Source organism: Budorcas taxicolor, chromosome 1 (assembly GCF_023091745.1).
Source record: "Budorcas taxicolor isolate Tak-1 chromosome 1, Takin1.1, whole genome shotgun sequence".
NCBI classification, from domain to species: Eukaryota; Metazoa; Chordata; class Mammalia; order Artiodactyla; family Bovidae; genus Budorcas; species Budorcas taxicolor.
Window position 1 is genome coordinate 214,673,632 of NC_068910.1, and position 25,793 is coordinate 214,699,424.

General features: G+C 48.3%; 1 protein-coding gene across 3 annotated transcripts in view; it reads right to left on the minus strand.

The window, feature by feature from the left end:
• The window catches only part of ERG (ETS transcription factor ERG), a 134,679-nt gene that overhangs the window by 71,095 nt on the left and 37,791 nt on the right, over positions 1–25,793 (minus strand). For all 3 annotated transcript variants that reach the window (XM_052652953.1, XM_052652886.1, XM_052652817.1), the window contains exon 2: positions 3,604–3,821. In XM_052652953.1, the coding sequence (XP_052508913.1) occupies positions 3,604–3,821 (218 nt within the window). The remainder of the gene's footprint in view (positions 1–3,603; positions 3,822–25,793) is intronic.

Here is a 25,793-nt window from a genome sequence, read left to right on the forward strand (position 1 = left end):
CCAAATCTCTTCAGCAGGTACCCCACTGGTCCTGTCTCTGGAGAACCCGACTGACATGGCAAAGCCAGGCCCCACCACGCTGGATTCCTGTGGATGCTGAGCTCAGGAAGAACGGGCAAAAGCCTCTTCTCCAGAAAGGATCAACACATGCCACCCTCCTGTGTTTCCAGAACATTCTGGATGCATGGGAATGGCACTGGGGGACTGGTTGACATCTGAGTCATAGCTCAGATCTGCCGAGCTGAGCTTCCTCCCCTTCAGCAGCCCACCCCAGCTTCACCATTTCCCGTCCAGGACGCGCTCAGCTCTGGCTCACAGGCACGTGGGTCAGCCGTGAGCTCGTCCTGGGCAGTGCCCACTGGGCAGGCACCACCACACATCCAGGAAGAAGACAGAGATGCTGCCACCAAAGCACTTCCCAGTTTTCTCCCAAACCTGGAATTGCCTTTAACGAGCCTCTGACGGGACACCTCTGAGCATCGCAGGGCTCCACGTAGAGGCTGGGAGAAGAAATGACTGATGCTTCCATTGCTCCCCTACAAGAAAACGGCCCAGTTCCTCCACACACAGTTTCATTTCCCAGGAAAGAGACCCTTGCCTGAGCCCACCGCTTTGCAACCGCCAAGGCAATTTCCCCAGTTAGCCAGGAACACAGGATTAGCTTCCCAGGGGTCGTGTCTTTCTTAGGGACTTGACGCCTCAAGGCCAAGTTCAAGGTTGCCTTGAGCAATGACCCCCCCCCCCCACCCTACCCCATCCCAAATTCCTGGCGTGACCAATCTTGGGCTGGGAAGGTGGCCCCCACATTCCAGCCAGGAGGGCAGGTGGACGTGGGCTCCTGAGGAAAAGCACAGACCTACATCGGAGGAAACGGTATTCATGCATCTTCCTTATTTATCTATTCCTCTGTTTGCGTATTTGTTCATTCATTTAAATCTAGCCAGAAGGAAAGTTTTACTTCTGCAACATCGGTCTCACCTCCTGGCTCAGGCTCCTTTCTGAGCCTTGCTAAATCCAGACTGGCACTCTGAGAGCTGGCCTGAGGCCAGGCTTGGCAAAAAGGGCCAGGGCACAGATCCCCCTGCTAACTGCCAGCTGGAAGCCACCTTGGCGCCCTTTGCCTGCAGAGTTTTCTCTGATTCTTTCTCCCTCTCCATCTCCATCTGTCTCTGTCTCTGTCTCTTGTATACACACGTACATGCACACACACACACACACGCGCGACTCCCATGCTGATGTATTTCCCACAAGTAGAAATGAGCCTTGGAAGAAGACCTCTTTAAAAACGCACCCCACCCCATCGTGACTATCCTGGCGTGTATGGGATCACGTGACTCCATCAGAAACAGAATTCGCCACTCTGCTCAGTGCTACATGGCAGCCTGGATGGGAGGGGAGTCTGGGGAGAGAGTGGATCCATCTAGATGGATGGCTGAGTCCCTTTGCTGTTGGCCCCAAACTATCACAACATTGTTTGTTAATTGGCTGTACCCTGATACAAAGTAAAGTTAAAAAAAATTAAAACAAACAACAAAAAAATAGAATCCATTACTGTTTAAAGATCTGGCAGCACAATGACCCTACTGTATAAACACTGCTATATTCTTCAGAACAGAGCAAGTCTCAGGAACAAATACAGTGTGAACAGTCAGTGGAAACATCCCATTAGGTGGACAGGATTCACCTGAGACGCATTTATACGTATTATATGTAATGAGGAACCTGCTGGACTCTACGACTGCATTCCCACCCAGGTCCTCTCCGAAGTCTAGGAGTTTTCCCTCGATGAAGTCCAGGATGAGCCCACCTTGGCTAGAATCCACTTCACGGACCAGCGTCCCAGCAGAAAGGCAGCATCCCGCTTCCGAGAAGAAACGTGATGCACAGGAGTGGACGACTCCCTGGAGCCCAGGGAAACCCTAGCACCTCCCATCTCTGTGTCTGGCACCTCCAGCCTCACAAGCGACATTCCCTCTGGGGACTCTGACTTGGCACCTTCACCGACACCACACTAGAAGTTGACTCGATGGTCTCCAGCATGTATAAAACACAGCACTTATTTAAAAACACATTGAGCATTAAAATATGTAAGTAGCAAAAAGGGTCCCCTGCAGCTGCAACAGAATGGAAAAGTGCACTGGGTGTGGAATCAAACACCCTTGGTTTGGATCCAATTTCCGAGTTGCTTGAAGCGATGCTTTGGGTTAGCCAGAAAATGCCTGAGTCTCAGTTTCCTCATCCATCAAATGGGGACAAGCATTCCTCTGGGGGCTGCTTAGAAGACTGATAGGCCATTGGATGCATACAAAAGGGCTTTCTTCGAAGTAAAGCACCAGAAAAAGTCAGCTGCTCTTGTGACTCTAGGCAGATTATGCAAATTTAAATGAAATTCTCTCTTTGTCCTGGGATTTTAAACGATTTTTCCTGAATATATATGGGATATCCTACCACAGGGCTTCCCAGGTGGCACTAATGGTAAAGAACCTGCCTGCCAATGCAGGAGACAGAAGATCCTCAGGTTCGATCCCTGGATTGGGAAGATCCCCGGGAGAAACGCAGGGCAACCCACTCCAGCATTCGTGCCTGGAGAATCCCATGGTCACAGGAGCCTGGCAGGCTAGAGTCCATAGGGTTGCAGAGAGTTGGACACGGCTGAAGCGACGTAGCATGCATGCACCCATTATATCATAACTGAAATCAGTTTTACTTTTCAAAACGGCATCTGATGAAATGCTTTTGAGTGCCTGGGGTAACACGTTCGGTAATTCGCTGCATTTAGGTGAGAGCGCCATGACACACTCAGAAGAGTTAACACTTAAGAGTGACGCTGGTGCTTGGTTTTCAGTGTAAGTAAAGAGGAGAGGGGACAGCAAACGTTCAGAGATGGTGACGGGGGAGGGGGAGGAGGAGGCGGGCACAGGCAGTGGAAATACGTGGTGCGACGTGCGCGGTGCCACCTGCCCACGGGCTGACACTCTCCCGCCATGAAAACCGAAGCCAGTTTTACTTTCCAGGCAGGAAAACCCTCCGAGATGAGTTCTGCCGTATGTGGGGTATGTGGGCAAGGCCCCCCTTTCCACGCCGCCCTCATGCCTGGGAAATTAGAACTGCACATCTCCTTGTCAAAGCTACTGCTGCTAAGTCACATCAGTTGTGTCCGCCTCTGCGACCCCAGAGACGGCAGCCCACCAGGCTCCCCCGTCCCTGGGATTCTCCAGGCAAGAACACTGGAGTGGGTTGCCATTTCCTTCTCCAATGCCTGAAAGTGAAAAGTGAAAGTGAAATCGCTCAGTCGTGTCCGACTCTTAGCGACTCCATGAACTGCAGCCTACCAGGCTCCTCCGCCCATGGGATTTTCCAGGCAAGAGAACTGGAGTGGGGTGCCATTGCCTTCTCCGCCTCTTCAAAGCTAGTTCTCGGTAAACATACTACCGGTTTTTCACAACTTCTGTCCTCCACGCAAACCACTGGGGAACACATTTTTGCAGCCTCACCCAGGGTTCCTGTGCAATGTCTTGGCGGCAATGCCGTCCATTTCCACTCGGCCTTTTCAGGGGACGGGGCCCAGGCGACCGGGAGGATGCAAGCCCGTGGTCTCCTTACCTTGAGCCGTTCACCTGGTTAGGGTTACATTCCATCTTGATGGTGACCCTGGCTGGGGGTTGAGACAGCCAGTCCTGCTGAGGGACGCGTGGGCTCATCTTGGATGTCTGTCCATAGTCGCCGGAGGAGGACGCGGTCATGTCCGTCTTGGGCAGGTGTGGCGTGCCGTAGGCGCACTCAAACAGTGACTGGTCCTCGCTCACGACCGATAACGCTTCCTAAACGCCCAGAGAGACACACCTTCAGGACATGGCAAGGAACAGCCGTGCTGCAGAAAGTCGCTTACGTCAGACTCATCTCTAACTGGGACCCCACTGTTTAGGTACCTTTTCTGGTGTCCATTTCTATCTTTCAGAAGAAAAATGGAGCTGGCTTTCTTTCCCGGAGAAGGTAAGAGTTGGAACTGGCAGACCCAGAAAAACTTTCCTGCAGGTCCCCAAACATCCCAGGCCTGACTGCAGCCGTGCAGATAATATCCCCTTTAATCTCAACTCAAGGAAGTTGAATTTCAAAGGTCTTAGAAGACATCCAATCGCATGTGTCATGATTTGACAAATGCAATCTATAAGTCAACCAGACAGGGTACAGCATGGTCAGGAAGATTAAAAAGCAGACATGTGACCACTAACACCTAAGCATCTGGCAAAACTGCCACATTCCCAGGAGATTTCAAAGAAGAGCTACTTAGAAGAAGAGTGTGGGGGAAATGGGGCACCAAAGGACAGACAGACAAAGATACAAATTTTTCCATTTCTAAGTTATTAGCTGAGATGGAGTTTCAAGTGGCACTTCCATGATGGTGAACATCTGGATGATAAATGAACCAAAAAAAAAAAAAAAAAGCTGTGAATTAACCAGAGGCCTCTAGGATGTTTAAAATACCTATACCACTGAATAGCTCTTTTCACCCTTGATTTCCATTCCTATCTTTGCTCATTTTGCACGATTTGTTGAAAAGAAACAGCAATGTGCCATGGTTGGACCATTCTTCTGAGGCTTTAAGTCAAACAAGTGGTTAGCCTATGGCCAGGCTGACATTCTACAGCCAAATCCACAAAGGCAAATATGACTGGGAAATCTCAGCTGCTTGAATGATACCTCATGCAGCAGCTACACAGAATAACTACAACACAATCCAATTTTGCTTTCTATAGTTAAAGAACAAGTCTGTATGGGAATTCACGCTTATTTCATTTCCTGAACACCCTTGGCACTGCTATTAGCTTTTGAGAAGCAAATGGTATTTACATCACACATTTTTTAAAAAATGGAAAGCTATGGCAACCTTCTGGTCGGGACTTCCCATTCCCCAGAGGGGAAAATCTGAGATCCAGAAAGGTCCAGACCTCACCTGGAAGTGAGCAGCCCAAAATCAAGCAGGGAATTCATGAGGACACCAACAAGTGTTTTATCATCGGCTCCCTCCTGCCCCCAGAGCCTATGACCTTCTTAAACATTTCTCGGTTTGGAATGTGGGTCTATTAGCACTCCTTTCTTGTTTGAATTGATACTTAAGTCAGGATGCTCTTCTTCACCCCAGTTGTTATTATTAATAATAAAGCTCTTCAAAGCAGCCTTTCTGAGAGAAACCCCCCTCCCTACAGATACAAAGAAGTATCTGAATCTTCAGGGAACACACACAATTTCATAAAGCACCCCCCAATCCAGTGTGTACCCCCTCCCATTCTACCTCCCCCCTCCACCTACCCAGGGACCAACTTCTTCATCACTCTCCAAGTGCATGACTTCACAGCCAGCCGGGCACACTGTGCTGTGAATCAGTGAGCAGGGAGAATCACAAGGAGCAAACTCAGTGCTCTGGATCCAAGCGGTAGCCAGGTGTCTGTGCAGAGGTAAGAGCCCCCGCCCCGCACTGACATGGCTAAAATCCCTTAGAACCAGAGCCATGTGATGTTCGGGGAAACAGAGATGAGGATTTAAACGGTAACACAAACTCTACAAACAGTGTGCTGGACCAACTGGAGAGCCCGAAGCAGGCACAGGAAAGACAAGAAGAAAACCAAGCAGGCCTCTTCCCTACCCAGCAAAAGCAAGCACGCCAGCAAACAGAAGCAGTCTGAGAAACGGGCGTGGCAGATGGGGAGCGGGGCAGGAGGTTGAGGGGGGAGCCTGCATCTAGCGGCTCTCTGGACTGGTCACCAACGGAGCAAGCGGATGTAAGGAGGCTCAACTCACAGATGCTGGGTTAAAAGCCAAATCGGCACCACGGACTCAGTGCAGTCCTGCTAATCCACAAAGGCAAAATTAGAGCTTCTTCAATAAAGTTTGCAAAACAGAGTCTGCCTTCCCATAGCAGCACTGGAGAGGATGCTTTTTACACACTCAGAACAACAACAACAACAAAAAAAAACATGGCTCTCCTGCCTGGTCCTGCAGACCCCACCAAGCCTCAGAGGGGAATAACATACTGTGTAATGTTAGCATTGGCTCACTGACTTAACAGAAACACGAATAACCTGGCAGAGATGGGGTAAATGTGAGGGACAGGCTTCACATCACAAATGAGTAAGAAGAAGGCTTTCACAGCACAAAGAGTAACGATGTTAAAATAGGAGTGTATCCCCTAGATAAAGCAGGATATTCTGGCAAACACACCCAATGATCAAAGACATAAACGCAGCATTAGATTTAGACACTGGACCAGCTTAGGAGAACCAAAACAACGCTTCAGTGTGTGTTTGGGGCGGGAGGAACCTATCCTCACATCTGGCATAGCATTACTTCACCACATGGTCTTCTAAAGAAAGAAATCAAAGTTAACAGAGATTGATTTAGGGAAAGAAATTGACAAAAGCTAGAGACACGGGGGGCACACAGCTTTCCTGCATATCTGAAAATGCTCTTCTGCGTGAATCCTTCATGAGGATGGCCATAGCCTTCGGAACAGCAGAAGTTGCTTTCCTTCGCTAGAGGAGAAGTCGTCTAAAAATGAGACGGCTTTAGGATGAAACGTTTCATTTCAAAAGGGGTGACATGCGGTCCATATTCTGGAAAGACAAGAGAGCGTGCCCTGGAGTGATGCTAAGTAAGCCGAAGCAGCCAAATATCTAGGGCTTAGTACAAGTGAGGAAAAAATAAATAATTGATGGAATCACATACACACACTCACACACATGCCAACTCAGCACATCAGAACGATGAAGGGGTAAAAAGAAGCTGAAGGGTGGCTTTCAGAGACCTGCTTCAAACAAGGAGGCTCCCTAAAGTTAACTGCTGTTCTTTAGAAGAAAAGGAACGCCATACCCCAACAGCATGCCTTTGTTCACCCACTTGACTTTGTTTATTACGGGCAGGTTTCATCATCCCTTTGGTCCCAGGATGAATGACAAAGGCTGAGGCATAGGATTCTCCCACCCCAGCGGCCCTGGGACTTCAAAGCTGGGAAAGGAGTGAGCCTAGTGGGATTAAAACCAGAACGGACCGCTGCACAAGGGCTGGTAACCAGGACCACATGAGGCCCTTGTCTCCAGCTCTGCAACTGACTGTTCTGGCCTCGACGGGTGCTCTCCGTGCTCCCCTGACACCTGGCTTCCCTCCTCGTCCGCAGCCATCTCACCTACCTACCTGCCCACCTGCCAAAGGTGTGGGCAGATGCCTTAGTTAACATGTATGGCTTATGCCCTCAGAACCTTTGGCCAGCCTCGGGGACTCGGGAACTGTTTTGATTGCTTTGTAACAGAGAATTCAAAAAAAAAAGAAAAAGTCCAAACCTGGCAGAAACATGGCATGATAATTTAATATGCCTGCCTCTATGTTACTATAAAAAGACATGAACTTTAGATTGGTGTGTGCTGGTGTGTGGGGGTGTTTTTCTGTAGCTCGAGAAAGCTGGAATATTCTGACATGGCCGGTGGCAGGCAAACAATGCCATTTTTATGAACTTAGGAGAAACGCATAAATTCTAAGTAAATGGCCCCCCAAACAAACGGGACCACTGTGTTACTACACAGTGTTTATTATTACTTAAATACTGAATATACCAACAACATATGAGGCCCATTCCTTTGGACTCTGGTCATAGCAGTTGACCAAGAGTTCCAGAAAGTGAAGACAACTCAACTAGATGATATTTCAAACATAAGACTAAAATATTATTCTGTTAACTAGATTTGGGTACAACAAAGGATACACAATGCTTATATTAAAAAAAAAAAAAGTTGAATGCACATTTAAGCATACTGACATTTCCAGCAAAAGATTTCAGAGGTCCTCTAGCAAATGAGTTTTTTTCTGTAACAGATGAATATTTTGAGAGGTTTCTATGGTTCCAGCAGAAGAATTATAAAAGAAGGGTCTGGACTCAATTTGGCTTCTAACTTTTGATCCCCATGGTTCATAAAAACACTGAAATGTCAATACAGAGAACACAACATACTTAAATTTTCATGAAGATCTGGGTGTGGTAAAGTGTTGAAACTAACAAAGTCTTAAAGAATGATCGGCTCTCTCACAGCTGGAGCCAGGAGAACATACAGAGGGAAATGGTCCTTATGTGGTTTTCAAAAACCCAGAAAACGGCCAGAACTAGATGTCCAGAGGACGGGATTCCCAAGGCGACCCTCAGCTTCCTCAAGTCTTATGTGCCTCACACAGTTATGAAAAACAAATGGAAAACCAAGTGGAATAAGCATGTTAAGATTATGGTCACACTTCAGAAAAAAAAAAATTATTATAGAAGCCCTTGCTATCACAATACAATATCCACTTTAGGAAGCCAAGGTCATCCAAAATCCACAGTCTGCCTTTTCACCCATGCAGAGCCAACCAGAATCTGGTACATCATGTAACTGCTTTCATTGCGATGACGACATCTTTGAGCCAACACCTTTACGACGTCAATAGGTCCGCTTAATTCATAAGCAGCTGATCCATCACTTAATAAACCAGTTTGCACTGGTAAGCAATTCATATGGAGCATCCCTTTAAATTCTATTTCACTGTTTTGTTTTTTTCTTTAGGATATGCCATTTTCCACATTTTACCAGCTCTGAAATCTGGATGCATCTCACCATTGATGGCATGTCATGGGTTATTGACAGCATTTCTTCTCCTTTTATGGCTGGAAAAATTATGATTCATTTTATCATCAATGATGACATCTTACATTTTATGAACTATGGGTCATCCCTAGTGGCTCAGACGGTAAAGAATTTATCTGCAATGCGGGAGATGTGGGTTCAATCCCTGGGTTGGGAAGATCCCCTGGAGGAGAAAATGGCCACCCACTCCAGTATTCTGGCCTGGAGAATTCCATGGACAGAGGAACCTGGTGGTCTACAGTCCATGGGGTCACAAAGAGTCAGAGTTGGGTGCTCAACTTTGTATCCCATGCCAAGACTTCGCACGTGGCTCAAGTGGTAAAAGAATCTGCCTGCCAATGCATTCGCCACAAGAGACATGGGTTTGATCCCTGGGTGGGGAAGAACCCCTGGAGGAGGAAATAGCAACCCACTCCAGTATTTTTGCCCAGAGAATCCCATGGATGAAGAGGCTACTTGGGCTACAGTCCTTGGGGCTGCAAAGTCAGACAGCACTGAACATGCAAGCATGAGGAAGGAGATGATGCTGGCCATTCAGTCCTGATGATGGCACGGTGAGGTCAGGAATTGTTCCTGCCCACAGATGAGAACTGGGAGGCGCTGGGAAGAAGAGTGACGTCAGCATGAGGACAGGCAGCAGCGGGGTCCATGGACGGACACTCTCCGCTCTGGATGCGGCAAGCAGAAAGAAGAGACTGGCCAGGCGCACACTGTTTCCCCAGGGCCTCATCGCAGCTGAGCAAAGGGCAGCCCTGAAAGCACAGACAAGAGATGGAACCACCTGGAAAGACACAGGCTGGTGGGGAGGAGGCCCGGGACAAGGGGGAGGGGATGCACGCCCAGAGTGCCAGCACTGAGGTTGCAAGTAAGGGGTCAGGAGAGCAAGCAGATAAGCCTGCTGGAGACTAGGAAGGAATCTTGTAAGTATTCAGTACAATAAGCTCTCCTATGGTCCTAAAAGTTATGCAGCGATGGGTCCCAGGTACACTTAATTAGCTTTTCTCACTAGTTTTCCTAAAGGAAATCAACCCTGAATATTCATTGGAAGGATTAACGCTGAAGCTGAAGCTCCAATACTTTGGCCACCTGATGCAAAGAGCTGACTCACTGGAAAAGACGCTGATGCTGGGAAAAGAAGAAGGGGACGACAGAGGATGAGATGGTTGGATGGCATCCCTGACTCACTGGACATGAGTCTGAATAAGCTCCAGGAGATGGTGATGGACAGGGAAGCCTGGTGTGCTGCAGTCACGACTGAGTGACTGAACAACAACTTAATAGTTTGAATCAACATACCTGTTCTTTTCATTGGTTAATCAGATAATTCAGACCCTAACTGATGGCCATCCATCGGGATGTGTTTGCTGCCGGTGGATGGAATCTGTACGGCACAGGAAGAACTGGGCAGGTAGGAACAGCTACCAACATGCTACAGCGAGAGCCACACGGAGGCAGACCTAGCCACACTGGAAGGTGATTTATTGGGTTGTCTCAAGCCCAGCTGTTCGTAACTTCTCTTCAAGGCAGCATGTGTGCAGTAGATGCTTCTGGAAAGCCTACTCTTACCTCATTTAGAGGAGAAAAAAGCAACACACATAACATAGACAAGGCACCTAGGAAAGACCTCCACTCCATCTGCCCAACAGGCCAGGCCTTGATGATTTTATTCTCAGCATGTGTGGTTTGGCATTCATATATTGCCAACATCTCATGAGACGAGAAACCTCACCTGACCAGTGCCGTTTAACTATAGCACGCTTTAATTACAGCACTTTTAACTACGACAAAAAAGCCAAACACTGTGAGTTCAAGTTGTCTCGTCAGTATGAGTGGGAATCATTTTAACCCTTCTTGATATTATTTTCTTTCCTTAATTCTTCAGCAGAGGAAACATTAAAATCATATATTAAAGGCAGCATCTAGCTTTGAGCTCATGTTTTTCTCATTTAACACATTGCTATTTTAGTCCCCCCCAAATATAAAAAATCTTGGATAAACCTCAAAGGAAAGATGTATGTAAGCAAATGAGGTCAATTTAAGAGCGTATTTCTCCAATGTGGTATCGCTTCGTATCAAATACGTTTACAGCTGCAATACAAGCCTGGAGCTAGAAGAATGAGACCCAGGACTGTGAGGAGATACGTGCAGGCAAATATATCCCTATACACACATTCACATACATGCATTCACACTGTGCATATTCATACACACATATATCCACACATGTACATATCCATACCTTCATATTATATGTGGAGATACATGCAGACAAATATATTTGTATACACACACACACATACACGCATTCACACTGTGCATATTCATACACACATATATCCACACACGCACATATCCATACCTCCATATTCATATCCATACACATAGACATTCATATATATACATGTTCATATGTGCACACACACAAGCACTTCCATATCCATACACATACACATAAATATTGGGCCCGCCAAAAAGTTTGTTTGGTTTTAAGTCAAAATAAGACATTTTCATTTTTCTTGACGAACTTTATCAAACACTTTATTCACTAACTGAACAAACTTTTTTGCCCAATGCAATATATTCATACTCACAAACATGCATATTCATATACACACGTACACAAAAAACATAAACACACACACATATACTCACGTAACATAGGTGCACAATGCATGCACATGCATACACACATACATGTGTGTTCATTCACACGTGCATGTTAATGCACACACATGCATACATATTTCCATACACATGCATCTCACACACACACACACCCATCTATCTCTCATCCTTACTATCTTTGCTCATCGAGCACTGTAGAGAACCTGGCCACCGTCCTTATTGGGGGTGTCCCTTTGGGGCAACTATTGCCTAAAGGATAAAGAACCAGATTTTTCCCCTTTAACCTTGATTTGTTTCTTTCTCAAACTCAAAGGTATTTTCTCTCCCTTAAGCAAAGCCCTTTAGAAAAGAACTGGAAACCAGTCTCCCCATGACCTTCCGATGAATATCCCCGCTCTAAACTTACCAGCTTTCTCCTTGGCTGTGAGCTGCCTAGCCAGCCCCGGCGGTTCTCTTTGCTCACACATTCTCCAACTGCTGCTTTTATTAAGATACAGGCATTTTCAGGGCAGGATCGTGTGTGTTTGCATGTGTGTGTGTGTTCCTAGCGATCAAATAGCTTCATAACATCACACATCCTTTGATACTTCTATTAATCATAGAACTAAGTCATGAAATTCTACGAAAGCCCCATGATAAATCTGTAGGTCCGAAACATTTTTTCACATCAGCAGAAGGGAATACACACTTGTGAGCCTGACTATGCAGTCAGGGGCTAGGAGTTTGGAAACGAACTGCCATGGGCACTACATCCTCAGTCATGTGATCCTAGAGCACAAGACTTGCAGGGTTTTTGACTGAAATCTACGTAGGCTTACACTACAGAGTCTATGGAGGTAGACCACATATGGAATCAGGAAGACTTACTAGAAAATGAAGATTAGCAAAGCGAGAAGAGAAGCAGTCAATGGGGCAGCTGAAATCTGAGAAGACTGACACAGCAGAGAAAAATGTCAAGCAGAGAAGAGTTTGGTTCCACCTAATGAGAACTAGATTTAAATGAACCTCAAAACATTCGAAACCCCACAAACATAACTCTAAAACAACTCTCCTGTGTACTTCCTCAGTTCTGTGCAGATGCTGTGTGAGACAGTGGAGAAAGGAGGATGAGATGGGCAAACTTGGCCTGGCCATCCGAGGGCACGAGGGCTCAGGTGTGCAGGGGGAGTAATAGTCCAGGGTTCTACCGCACAGCATCACCCCATGGTTAACAAACCATGTGTCCTCCAGGCACAAACTCGGCTCAGAGGGGAGATCTTATGCTAAGTGTTCTTATCACAAAACATAAAAATAAGTAAGAGGCAAGGAGGAAACTTTCTTTGGGAAGCGATAGATATGTTTATGGTTGCTTATCTCCAAATGCAGTAAGTTGTAAACATTAAATACCTTGCAGGTTTTAGTATATCCATCAGGCCCCGGTAAAGCCAGCTTTTAAAAAACAAAGGCAACAGTGTGTTTAAGTGATGTTAATGGCTCCTTTGTTTTCCTACAAGGAAACACATTTTTTCACCCCACAGGCTTCTTTCCTTCTTTAGAGATGAACAAAAAGTATAAAAACATGTGTGGAAACATCCTGTTTGTGGGGTCTGCATCGGAATGGGTGCAAGAATGCGGTCCAGACCCTTTCGGAGCCTTCGGCGCCCTCTTGGTTCTGCGTGGGGTGGATTCCGCTCCTGACTGCATACGTGCGCGTGTTTCTCTAAGCACTGTTATCACGTGACACTCAGAGACCATTCATCAAAAGCCTGCATCTTACTTTCGTCCGATTTGAAATAATTCATTTGGGATGAAAAGACGGTCTGCGTTTCACTTTTGACCACCACATTTAGGCTGCATGATGGAGGTGCTCCAGAATGTTGGAGGCAGCATGGTGGCAGGGGGTTGGCGATGCTAAGAGCCGCAGGCTCCCTTGATCCCTGCGTCACCCCGGGAACTTCCTCAACCCTGTCCTGCTCCAAGTTTAGTCCCACAGTGAGCTGCTGCGGGATCACTGCAGATCCGGAGGCTGCGTTGTCCCCAGCCCTCCCGAAGCAGAATCCACTTTGTAACATGATCCCCAGGTAAACCTGGATACTGCATATTCACCTGTAAGTCCTACTGCCTCATCCTTAGGGCTTCCCAGGTGGCACTAATGGTAAAGACCCCACCTGCCAATGCAGGCGTCATAAGAGACCCAGGTTTGATCCCTGGGTGGGGAAGATCCCCTGGAGGAGGAAATAGCAACCCACTCTGGTATTCCTGCCTGGAGAATCCCATGGACGGAGGAGCCTGGCGGGCTACACAGTATACAGGGTCACAAAGAATTGGACACAACTGAAGCAACGCCTTATCCTTGTGTGAGTCTCAATTTCTTCAACTATAAAGCTGATGTTGATAATAGCAATCCCGCTCCCGACCAGGGCCCCCAGTGGGCCAGGTAAGTTAGCATATGTGACCAGTTTAATAAACCTTAATACTGCATCTCAACTATGATCCAAAAAAAGTTGATGTGACGGACCCAAATTCTTCTTGTGATTCAAGACAAGAGTTTGGAATATCCGTCTCAAGTCATATTCATCAGGAACCAGGAAAAGGGTATCATCTCTGGCATGCCATGAGTCACTCCTTCTCTGTTATGGACCAACTTTAAAAGTCAGGTATCTTTATCTAACATGGGGAGAAGGATGAGCTGGCATTTCTTACGTCAAGAGCATTCAGTCCCACGTGATTTAGCCTTTATGGTCCTCGGTCCAGTTCTTATGTGGGTTTTCGGTTGCAATTCTACATTAGTTTGTTAAATGTCGATGATAAGTTTTGTGTTGAATCCAGATTTCCTGTTGGCAACTGTAGCCTCAACAACCGGTTGGGGCTTCCCAGGTGGCACCAGTGGTTAAAAACAAAAACAAAACCCGCCTGCCACTGCAGGAGACATGAGAGACGTGGGTTCGACCCCTGGGTCGGGAAGATTCCCTGGAGGAGGAAATGGCAATCCACTCCAGGATTCTTGCCTGGAAAATCCCACAGACAGAGGAGCCCGAGGGGGCTACAGTTCATGGGGTTGCAAAAAGCTGACTTGGCAAGCACGCACGCAACAACTGGGACAGTCCCTGGCCTACTACTGTAGTTCTCTGTGCAAGGAGTGGATGTATGGATGAGCAGACGAATGAATCAGGAATACGCCATGTTCTCATAATCTCCATTAATCTCCCTAGAACTGCATGTGCTTGCTTGCTGAATCGCTTCAGTCATGTCTGACTCTTTTGCGACCCCATGGACTGTAGCCTACCAGGCTCCTCTGTCCAGGGGATTTTCCAGGCAAGAATACTGGAGTGGGTTGCCATGCCATCCTCCAGGGCATCTTCCCGACCCAGGTATTGAACTTGGGTCTCCTGCATTGCAGGCAGATTCTTTACCATCTAAGCCACCAGGGAAGCCCAGCTAATGTTCCTCAAACTTCCCTGCAAAACTCTTCTCTTCCGGGATGTGGGATTCATGATGCTCCTCATCCTAACTTTCCCTAAAACCTCATGAGGTTCCTAACACACTCGGACAAGGAAGTGATTCTACAGCAGTCTTGCTAAGAGGCTCATGGGACTCTTCTACCCTTCTGATTTCTGAAGCCACACTCACACATGTGAGGCTGCAAACAATTAGGCACAGTGGCCCCTGAGAAGGGCACCCCATGCCCACAGGGGTGACAGAGCTCTCCTCTGTTGGAGCAGCCCTTCTCTTGAGTCCCAAGGGAGGCATCTTATCCTTTCCTCCCCAGAAGCTCCATGAAAACAGGCAGCTCTAGGCTTGGCTTTTTCCAAACACACACCCAGATGTTAAAAACACAGCGCACTGCACATCTGGAATGTGTCTCATCCATGCATCTCTGACACATGGACTCATTGTTTTCGAGAAAATTCCAAGAATTTTATTCATGAGAAAATTCTGGCACAATGGGAAATGCTGGCAAGCGTGAGAGGCCACAGATGTCCTGGCCTCCACACACACACACACACGCACATACACACACACACCTGTCGCCCCTTCAGCACCTTTCCATCAGGTACCTCCCCCACCCCTGCAAAATTCCAACCCCAAATTTCCCATAAAAGGTGGGCACATAACACCCTTAACCTTTATAAGCGATGCCATTCCCCCAGTGGTTGCATCGCTCCAGATGCGCTCTGCAAGTGTCCTGAGGGACACATGGGAATTTAAAAGGAGCGGCAGGAACAGGGAGTGACTATAGTGTGAGAAGCAGCCGCGTGCCCTGGGGCCACGGCCTCCTCATCTGTTCAATTAGGCTCTGGCATCCTGATGTTTCCTGAGGTCCCTCCACACTCTAAAATGAAATCTATTGTATTTGACTACTGACATTCTCTTCCTGCCAGGGCCAAACTGCAGGCCCCAATTTCTCCATCTTTGAGCAGATATGTGCCCGGGGGTGGAGGTGGGGGGGCGGGGTGGACATCTGTCCTCTGGGGAGCTGCCAGACGCTCCTGCAAGTTCAAGTTCAAAGAGAACTGTGGGTGCTTCCCAGGCTGCCCTGGGTTTTAATTTGCTAAGTCCTCTGACTATTCATTGGAAGAACTGATACTGAAGCTCCAACGCACAGGCCACCTGATGTGCAGAGCTGACTCACTGGGAAAGACCCTGATGCTGGGAAAGACTGAAGGTAGGAGGAGAAGGGGGCAACAGAGGATGAGACGGTTAGATAGCATCACTGACTCAAGGAACATGAATCTGAGCAAATTCTGGGAGCTAGTGAAGGACAGGGAAGCCTGGTGTGCTGCGGTCCATGGGGTCGGAAAGAGTCAGACATGACTGAGTGACCGAACAACAATGGGATAACTTCTTCTGTGCTCATTGTGGGAAAGCAGTCCAGACGCTGAGAGCTCATTTCAAGTCTTCAAGCACAGTTAGGACCTAAGCTCCTGGACGGGAACTCTGGCATTCTCCATAAAACACATCACACACTGGTAATAGTAAAATACGGTCCTGCTAGCAGAAACTCTTACAGAGACTGAGGCTCTCATGAGGTGGGGTAGGGCGGCGGGGGAAGGGTGTTGCAGAAAGCGGGCGTAGGTAGGAAGCCCCACTTTTCCCGAGGTGTTCCAGGGAATTCCCCCCTTTCCTTTCCATGCTCATTCCCAATTAACGATTGTCAAGGGCCACACAGCACAACGGATAGAGCAGACGTAAACACACACTCATTTTCTTTTTCATAGGTGCCAGCTCCCATTGTGAAAACAGCCAAGGCCCGCCGCCCCCCCCACCCGCCCCCGCCAAGGTGAGGGCCCGTCATGGCCAAGCTCTCGCTTAGGCTCTGGGAGTGATAGCCAAGCTCTCGCTTAGGCTCTGGGAGTGATGACGCCTCCGTCCGTCCCCAGGGCCGGGAGGCCAAGCCTGTGCTTTGCACCAGATTTTCCAGTGCACAAATCTGCACAGGAAGGAGACCAAGGAGCCAGGGTATCATGACCTTTGTTCCTGCTCCACACTGAGCTCATTCGCCGCCCGTGATCTAGCTCACGGCACCAGGGAGGACCCCGTCAACGGAACACTGTTCATGCACCAACAAGCTGGTTGCCAGCGAGACTTGATTTTTACGACTCTAAGAGTGATGATCTCAAAACCTAATGCATTTAAATTACTTATTGTGAACTTGTCCAACGATTTCAAACCGCGCATACTAGATCATACCCAACGAGGCTCTCCTGAGCCCTTCTGTAAACCGGTCTCTTTAAAAATCTGTAGAGCCGTTCTTACCAAAATCACTCTAAACTGCAGAACAGTTTAGTGGCCTAAAAATCTTCAGGATGTCTATCCAAGGAGCTTTTTAGATTGCCTCCTTACTTGGGACTCTTATTACGCTGAATCCCCATGGAAGAAGCAGAGCCAGGGATGTCTACGTCTTCCCACATGTTCCAGGAGAGAAAGGAAGTTTCCAGGGCTCAGAATTGTGTGCACTGTTGTGCATACCACAGAGGCAGAAAGAGAGATCTGTGCAGAGATAACTCCTTTCCAGGAGGGTGGAGTTCCCTAAGTCACCCACCCATTTAATCTGCATAAGGAGCCTTGGCGGGTGGGGTCACAGGCAGCCAAGTCTACCTAAAAAGGCAACTTGTTGTTGCTATTTAGTCGCTCAGCTGCGTCCTGACTCTTTGTGACTCTGTGGACTGTAGCCCGCCAGGCTCCTGAAGTGAGACGCCATTTCCTCCTCCAGGGGATCTTCACAACCCAGGGATCGAACCCTCATCTCCTGCATTGGCAGGCAGATTCTTTACCACTAAGCCATCTGGGAAGCCCATAAGGGCAACTGACTTAGTACAAAAGATGACTTGCCTTCCTGTCTTCCAGTCTGGTAGACTTGCACTGGTCACTATGTGTAAGCAGAGGGACACTTTATAAAGTAATTTCAAAACTAAGATAAAAGTCTGTAAAGACCTGTGAGTTAGAACCTTCCTTTTCAAAGTCTGACCCTTGGATCCGCAGCAGCCATAGCATCCCCTGGGTCTTTGTCAGATACACAGAACCCCAGGCCCCAACCCAGAGCGACTGAATCAGAGCCTGACTTAACAAGATTCACACGGCGGCAGGCAGGCACGTTGTGCTGAGAACTGGGTGAGAAAATGGTAAGTTCTCCCAAAGAAAGAAGAGGCGGGGCTGGGTTAGGAGGGGGAGGAGGAGAGGGTAGACTGCTGTGTTTAATTAAGACTGGTCAGGGAGGTCTGCATGGAGGAGGCGAGGCCTCAGCAAACTTCAAGGTTGTCGCTTAGTTGCTAAGTCATGTCCAGCTCTTTGCGACTCTATGGACCATAGCCCACCAGACCCCTCTGTCAGTGGGATTTTCCAAGCAAGAATACTGGAGTGGGTTACCATTCCCGTTTTTCTCCAGGGGATCTTCCCAACCCAGGGATTTAAGCCCCGTCTCCTGCACTGGCAGGAAGATTCTTTACCACTAAGCCACGTGGGCAGCCCAAGAACTTAAAGGAGGCTGAGGCAATAGCAGAACAAGGCCAGAGGTGGGCACCGGGGTTTGCGGGTGGGGCACACTGATCAGCAGCAGCCGGGGAGGAAGTGTTATCTCAGGAGAGGAGGGACAGGAAGTACCAGCCCCGGGGGGGGCGGGGAGGTGGGCCACGTGAGGCTGGGGGCCGTGGCCGGACCTGGGTGGTACTGGGAGTGAGATGGGGACCTCTCTAGACGTCTTGGCTCAAAGCCCAGGGAGTGTCTTCTTTCCCAAGACACACCAACATTTTCCACCTCCGAAGGACTCTGCAAAGAAAATACTTTCTATTTGTTTAGTTTGATCACTTTCAAAGCTCAGCGTGACCTACATGAATGTATTACACACAGCACACTAACACCGAAAGCCACGCCTCACAAGATGTTACAGCCATCCTTTGTCCCCACAACAATGGGAACTCCTATTCGTCATTGTGCACAGAAAACTGTAGGGATTCAGAAGAAGTGCTTTTTATTCAGAGAGCCTGTCAGTGGGCATGACCACTGCTGAAAGGCTTTTGCACATATAGGGAACACGCCACTGAGGCTCCGCTCGAAGGGGCAGCCTTGGGGAGACCTACCTCTGAAATCAAGAGGAAACACAGCACCCAAGTGATCCCCACCCCCAAATCAGCCGGTGTGGGGCTCGCAGGTTCTGGAAGCTCTGGCAGATGACAGGCCAGAACATCATGCTGCCTGCCTCAGGCAGGACTGAAAATTTCGGGGCTGGAGCAAGGACGCAGATGACCAGCCATTTCCTCTTTAAACACAACGATAAGCTTGACCTCGAGGAGGCATTCAGAAGCAGTGGGTATTGTGTTTGTGAGTGGAGGACCCTAATTCTCCCAGCTCTAGCTGGTGGAATGTGCCTCCTCGTTCATTAAGGGCGGGTCCCCTTCTGCTGCTGAACTGTCTATACATCGTCAACAAGGGCCTTGTGGCTACCTCTGAATCCAGTGTTGACATTCAGTGTGGAGTCTGCGTATTGGTTTCCTCATAGCTCAGTTGGTAAAGAATCTGCCTGCAACGTGGGAGAGCCGGGTTCAATTCCTGGGTCAGGAAGATCCCCTGGAGAAGGAAATGGCAATCCACTCCAGTATGCTTGCCTGGAGACTCCCATGGATGGAGAAGCCTGGTGGGCTACAGTCCATGGGGTTGCAAGAGTCGGACATGACTGAGGTGACTAAACCACCACCATTGCTTTCCTAGGGCTGAGAAACCAAGTACCGCAGATCAGGGGGCTTAACCAGCAGAAGCTCCTTCTTTCATAGTTCCAGAGGCCAGAAATCCAAAATCAAAGCACGGGCAGAGCTGGTTCCTCCTGAGGGCTGTGAGCTGCCCCAGGCCCCTCTCCCTCGCTTGTAGACAGCTGTCATCTTCCAGGGCCCTAAGAAGGTCTTCCCTCTATGCATGTCTGTGTCTACATCCAAGTTCCCTTTTTTAAAGCACACAGCCATTTGGGATTCAGGCTCCACCTGATGTTGTTCAGTTGCTATTAAGTCGTGTCCAACTCTGCAACCCCATGGACTGCCCAGAGAACCCAGCTGCCAGGCTTCCCTGTCCCTCACGATCTCCCAGAGTTTGCTCAAACTCCTGTCTATTGAGTCAGTGATACTATCTAACCATAGCACCCTCTGTAGCCCCCTTCTCCTCCTGCCTGCAATCTTTCTCAGCATCAGGGTCTTTTCCAGTGAGTCGACTCTCCGCATCAGGTGGCCAAAGTACTGGAGCTTCAGCTTCAGCATCAGTCCTTCCAATGAATCTTTAGGACTGATTTTCTTTAGAACTGACTGGGTTGCTCTCCTTGCAGTCCAATGGACTCTCAAGAGTCCTCTCCAGCACCACGATGTAACAATGCCAATTCTTTGGCACTAAGCCTTCTTTATGGTCCAACTCTCACAGGCTTACAGGACTACCAGAAAAACCATAGCTTTGACTCTATGGACCTTTGTCAGCAAACTGATGTCCTCATCTTAACTTGATGACCTTTGTAAAGACTTGATCCCAGTAGGATCCGAGGCTGATGTTCTGGGGGTTGGGACTCCAACAGATGAATTTACAGGGACACAATTCAACTCATAAGAGGACAGAGAATGTGTTCATTTGTGGGTGGGGAAGGGGCTTGCAAGATCTTTGTTGCCCACCCAGGGATTGAATCCCAGGGCTCCAGCCAGTAAAAATGCCAAATCCTAACCACTGGGCCTCCAGGGAATCCCAAGAAAGTATGTCTGTTTAATTCACTGCCTAGAGCCATGTCAAACACCAAAATAAGAACTATAGGCCAGTGGTTCTCAAAGTGTATTCCAAGAACCCCCTGGGGTTCCAAGACCCTTCAGTTTTCATGACACACAAGGATGTTATTTGCATCTTACCCACTCATCTTCTGACAGGTGTACGGTAAGGTTTTTCCAGAGGCCACAGGACGTGTGAGAGCAGGACAGGCTGACAACAGAGGCAGAAATGAGAACCCAGCTGCCAGCTGTGACTCCACTCCAGCCACCAACAGCAACACCCAGAGTACTTTTAAGTACCTGTGCTGTGCTCAGTGGTGTCTGACTCTTTCGTGACCCCGTGGACTGTAACCCACCAGGCTCCTCTGTCCAAGGCAAGAATACTGGAGTGGGTTGCCATGCCCTCCTCTAAGTGATCTTCCCAACCCAGGGATCGAACCCACAGCTCTTGTGTCTCCTGCACTGGCAGGGAATGAAATCATAAATCAATGTTCCAAGAATGTCTCAACTTTTATCTCTCATTCAGGAAACATCAACAGATATAACCCATATTCACCACTCTCTTTAGTGACCTCAGGCAGTTTTAGGGATGTCAGGGTCCTGAGACCCCAAGATTGAGGACTACTGCTTAGGGATGTAAACGCGTACGACCTGGCCTGTCTTCTCTGAAGTAACCCACAGTCTAAGGGTGATAAGACATTTTAGGAAGAACATATTTTTAGCGGCTAAGTGGCACAAAAAAGCAAGTTTGTTGGCCATCCCCTTAGGCTGACAACAGAGCGTTCTCATTAAGAAAAAATAAATAAAAGGTAATTGGAAGTCTCCCAAGACAGCACTAAGTGATGTGTTCAATTTGAAACATAAGAACTTAAAACACGAAGAGTCAGGTGGACAGGCACTGTTTGCATGCCAGCTGCTCAGCTGATTGCTGGCCCCCAGACTCCTCCAGCCCCTGCTCGCCACAAACTGCCTACAGGCCTCTTACTCCAGCTGAGCCTTCTTGAAAGTCGTCTGTCTTTCGGCAAAATAAGAGGAGGTCCGTGGGGGCCCCCAGACCAGCAGGAAACGTTCGGAGGCTACAGACCGCCTACTTGCTGCTTAGCTGGGTGTGCCCTGGGTCTGAGCCCTCTTGAGAAACTGGTCCGGGGCCGAGAGGCTGCAAGGCCCAGGCACAGACTCCCTGCTCATACTCCACACGTCCATTCTGGTTCACTCCGTGCATCTCTGAATGGGCATGTGGCACTCCAGTTAAGGCTATCTGCTGTGTGCTCAGACTCTCAGTGGTGTCTGACTCTTTGCAACCCCACGCACTGTAGCCCACCAGGCTCCTCTGCCCATGGGATTCTCCAGGCAAGAATACTAGAGTGGGTTGCCATGCCCTCCTCCAGGGGATTTCTTGACCCAGGGATTATACCTTCATCTCTTACGTCTCCTAAATTGGCAGGCAGATCCTTTACCACTAGCTCCAATGAATGCTAAAACATCTCTTCCTCTTTTTCTAAATGACCAGATGGTTTTCATTTTTAAATCTGTCTCTTACACCTGGAATATCCTCTTTCTTTAACATCCCTGCTAGGGATGATATGTAGGTGTCTCATTTTAAAACCGATTCTCAAAGGTATCTGATTCAAATGACAAGCACTTGACCCTGACCATGTGCAAGGTAACCAGAGTGTGCACACTGGTGGCAACAATATAAAGATGCTGCTGCTGCTGCTGTTAAGTCGCTACAGTCATGTCCGACTCTGCGACCCCATAGATGGCAGCCCACCAGGCTCGCCAGTCCCTGGGATTCTCCAGGCAAGAACACTGCAGGGGGTTGCCATTTCCTTCTCCAATGCATGAAAGTGAAAAGGAAAAGGGGCAGTCGCTCAGTCGTGTCTGACTCTTAGTGATCCCATGGACTGCAGCCTACCAGGCTCCTCCGTCCATGGGATTTTCCAGGCAAGAGTACTAGAGTGGGGTGCCATTGCCTTCTTCGGATATAAAGATGAACTGTCCCCAAAGCCGATTATTCTAGACTGACTTATCACTTTAACAGAAGGAGAAAACATTGGGGAAAAAGAGGGGAAGATTCCTCAGCACCTGGTGGCAGGGCAGGTGGGACAGAGGCTCCATGGGGGCAAGGGTGTCTTCTTCTGCGATGTCTTTAGAGTCTGGAGCAGTGTCCTCACATGACGCACACACAGGGAGTATCTGCTGCACGAGCTCCCAGTATGCAGGTGCTTTGTGAAGTGCCGAGTCTGTCTACTGCTTGGAGGACGGAGGGAGGACGGGAAGAACAGAAGGGGGTAAGAACAGAAGGGGGAAGAAGGAAGGAAAGAAGGAGGAAGAAAGAGAGAGAAGGATACTCTTCTTTTCTCCATGGAAATGAAAATCCTATCATGTCACTCTCTTACCCTACAGTAGAATCCAATTTCCCAACATGTTCCAGTCCCTAGAAACCCATAAATCCTACAAAGTGGGTTCTAGAGCTTGTTATTCTTGTTAACTATTCCTGCAGCCACTTGTTAGTGACCTGAACAGTGAAGATAACTTCCAATCCACCAGAAGAGGCAGGTTAACCTGGTGAGTTATGACCTCCATCATTTTGACTTTGTGGGAACATCCTCCTACTCTACTAATTCAAGGACTATTCGGACGGGCCACTGGGATTCAGGATCCAATGTTGGGATTCAAGTCACCAAGTTAAGGACCTTGTTCTCTATGTAGATGAGTACCCACTTTGTATTAACTGTTCAGAGAAAGACTCAACAAGTGAAAGCAGAATCAAGTTCATGGTTCAAGTTCATGAGCAATAACATATCACTGTAAAATTCTTGTGCCGCAAGTGTTTCCAAGGAAATAAGGACACTCCCGGCATGTACACTGGAGGGACTGAATGGAGTTCTTGCTCTGTGTTCCCAAACCACCCTCTCTCCCCACTTCTGGCCCCAGATCTTCAACAGATGCTGCTGCTGTTGTCTAGCTGCTCAGTAGTGTCCAACTCTTTGTGATCCCGTGGACTGTAGCCAGCCAGGCTCCTCTGTCCATGGCATTTCCCAGGCAAGGATACTGGAGTGGGTTGCCATTTCCTTCTCCAGGGGATTTTCCTCACCCAGGGATTGAACCCAAGTCATGATATAATTTCCCGAAAAGCAGCTTGACATGAAAGTGTGAAATCAGAAACACACATTTTCAAAGGACAAGTGTATTATATCAAAGGACAAGTGTATTATAACAAGTTAGGTACAGCAGGGCAGGTGTGTCTGTGTGGTTGGAGGGGCAGGAGAGAAAGGAGATCAGGAGGAAGTGTGTTGAGATTCGAGGCATGAAAATAAGAAGGAGGAACACCAACAGACACAGAGAACGGGTTTTGTAACTGTCAATGTGCTCTCATCAAATTGCCAGCTTCAAAGGGTCTGGATCTGAGGTCAGATAGAAATACACGAATTTGCACCTTGACATTGGGGCTTCCAAGAATTATTCAGTAGTTACACCTCAGGGTTCAAAAGACAGGAAAAGCAATACATATGTGACTAACACGATCAACTGGTCAATTTCAAGTGAAATCTGCATACCAAAAAACAGTTTGCTTCCCTGGCACATCCTGTCGATTCAGCCTGGTTAACAAAGCGTCAAGTACACTTGCTGTGTGTGTGTGTGTGTGTGTGTGATCTGTGACCCTGGGCCACATGCACACTCAACAGGGGTTAGTCAGGCCATGGCCTGTCACCCACTCTGGGAGGTACTGGAACCTTTGTCTTCCTCCCTCCAGCTTCCTGCCATCTTCAAAGATCTCACTGGCCATCAGCCAATGATCTGCAGCTGGCTGCAGAAAGGGAGAAGAGGTGAAATTCCTCTCTGTCCACATCAGGGTTTATTAGTGCTCTGGGGGAAAGGTTTGTGGTGGAGAGTTAGGGAAAGCCTGTGTGTGGATGAGATTTGTGCTTTACAGGGATCTGGACCTCCCTTATCCCCCGAGGTCAGTTCATCAACAGTGCTTCTGTCCTAGCTGGGATGGTCTACCTGCTTCCATGGATATGGAGGGAGGCAGATATTGGGGTTAATATGGCAAGGATACAGTGAACTTGTTTCCTAAAAGCAAACATTTGTGTTGCTGAAGAAGACCCTTGAGAGTCCCTTGGACTGCAAGGAGATCCAACCAGTCCATCCTAGAGGACATCAACCCTGAACATTCACTGAAAGGACGGATGCTGAAGCTGAAGCTCTCATTTGGCCACCTGATGCGAAGAGCTGACTCACTGGAAAAGACCCTGATGCTGGGAAAGACTGAGGGCGGAAGGAGAAGGGGGTGACAAAGGATGGGATGGTTGGATGGCATCACCGACTCAAGGGACATGAATTTCAGAAAACTTCAGGAGATGGTGAAGGACAGGGAAGTCTGGCGTGCTACAGTCCCTGGGGTCACGAAGAGTCAGACGTGCCTTAGTGACTGAACAGCAACAAAAAGCAAAGTTTAAACTTGAGACAAGCAAAGGTTTGCAGAGTTCCTATGGCACTGGCCTCAGTTCCTAAAGATTCTTTTTTACAAGAATCATGGAATAACTGAAATTCTGGCTGCCTACTCAGCACAGTTAATGATGCTAAAACATACGCCACAGCAAAGGCTCGAATATGCCGTTCTAAATTCCCCTTTAGCAACTGCAACTCAAAGGGAGCCTTGCAGAGTTCACTCTACACCGCATGCACCCACCCCAAATAAACCAGCGATCTGGACAAACGTGTCCTCACAAAGAAAATGTGACCTGAAGACCACGCCCCCAGCCTCTGGTCCAATTAGATGGTAGTTCCTGAGAACCCTGGTAGGAACTGAAAGTGAAAGTGAGAGTCACTCAGCTCTTTGAGGCCCCATGGATTATACAGTCCATGGAATTCTCCAGGCCAGAATACTGGAGTGGGTAGCCTTTCCCTTTTCTAGGGGATCGTCCTAACCCAGGGATCGAACCCAGGTCTCCCGCATTGCGGGCAGATTCTTTACCAGCTGAGCCACAAGGGAAGCCCAAGAACACTGGAGTGGGATCTTCCCGACCCAGGAATCGAACCAGGGTCTCCTGCATTGCAGGCGGATTCTTTACCAGCTGAGCCACAAGGGAAGCCCAAGAACACTGGAGTGGGATCTTCCCGACCCAGGAATCGAACCAGGGTCTCCTGCATTGCAGGCGGATTCTTTACCAACTGAGCTATCAGGGAAGCCCATGGTGGGGACTAAAGTTTCCATTATAGAAGTATTTCTACCAAGAACAGTTTCATTCAGAGAACCTGAGAAATCTGTGCTGAAGTTTAACTTCTTCAGACT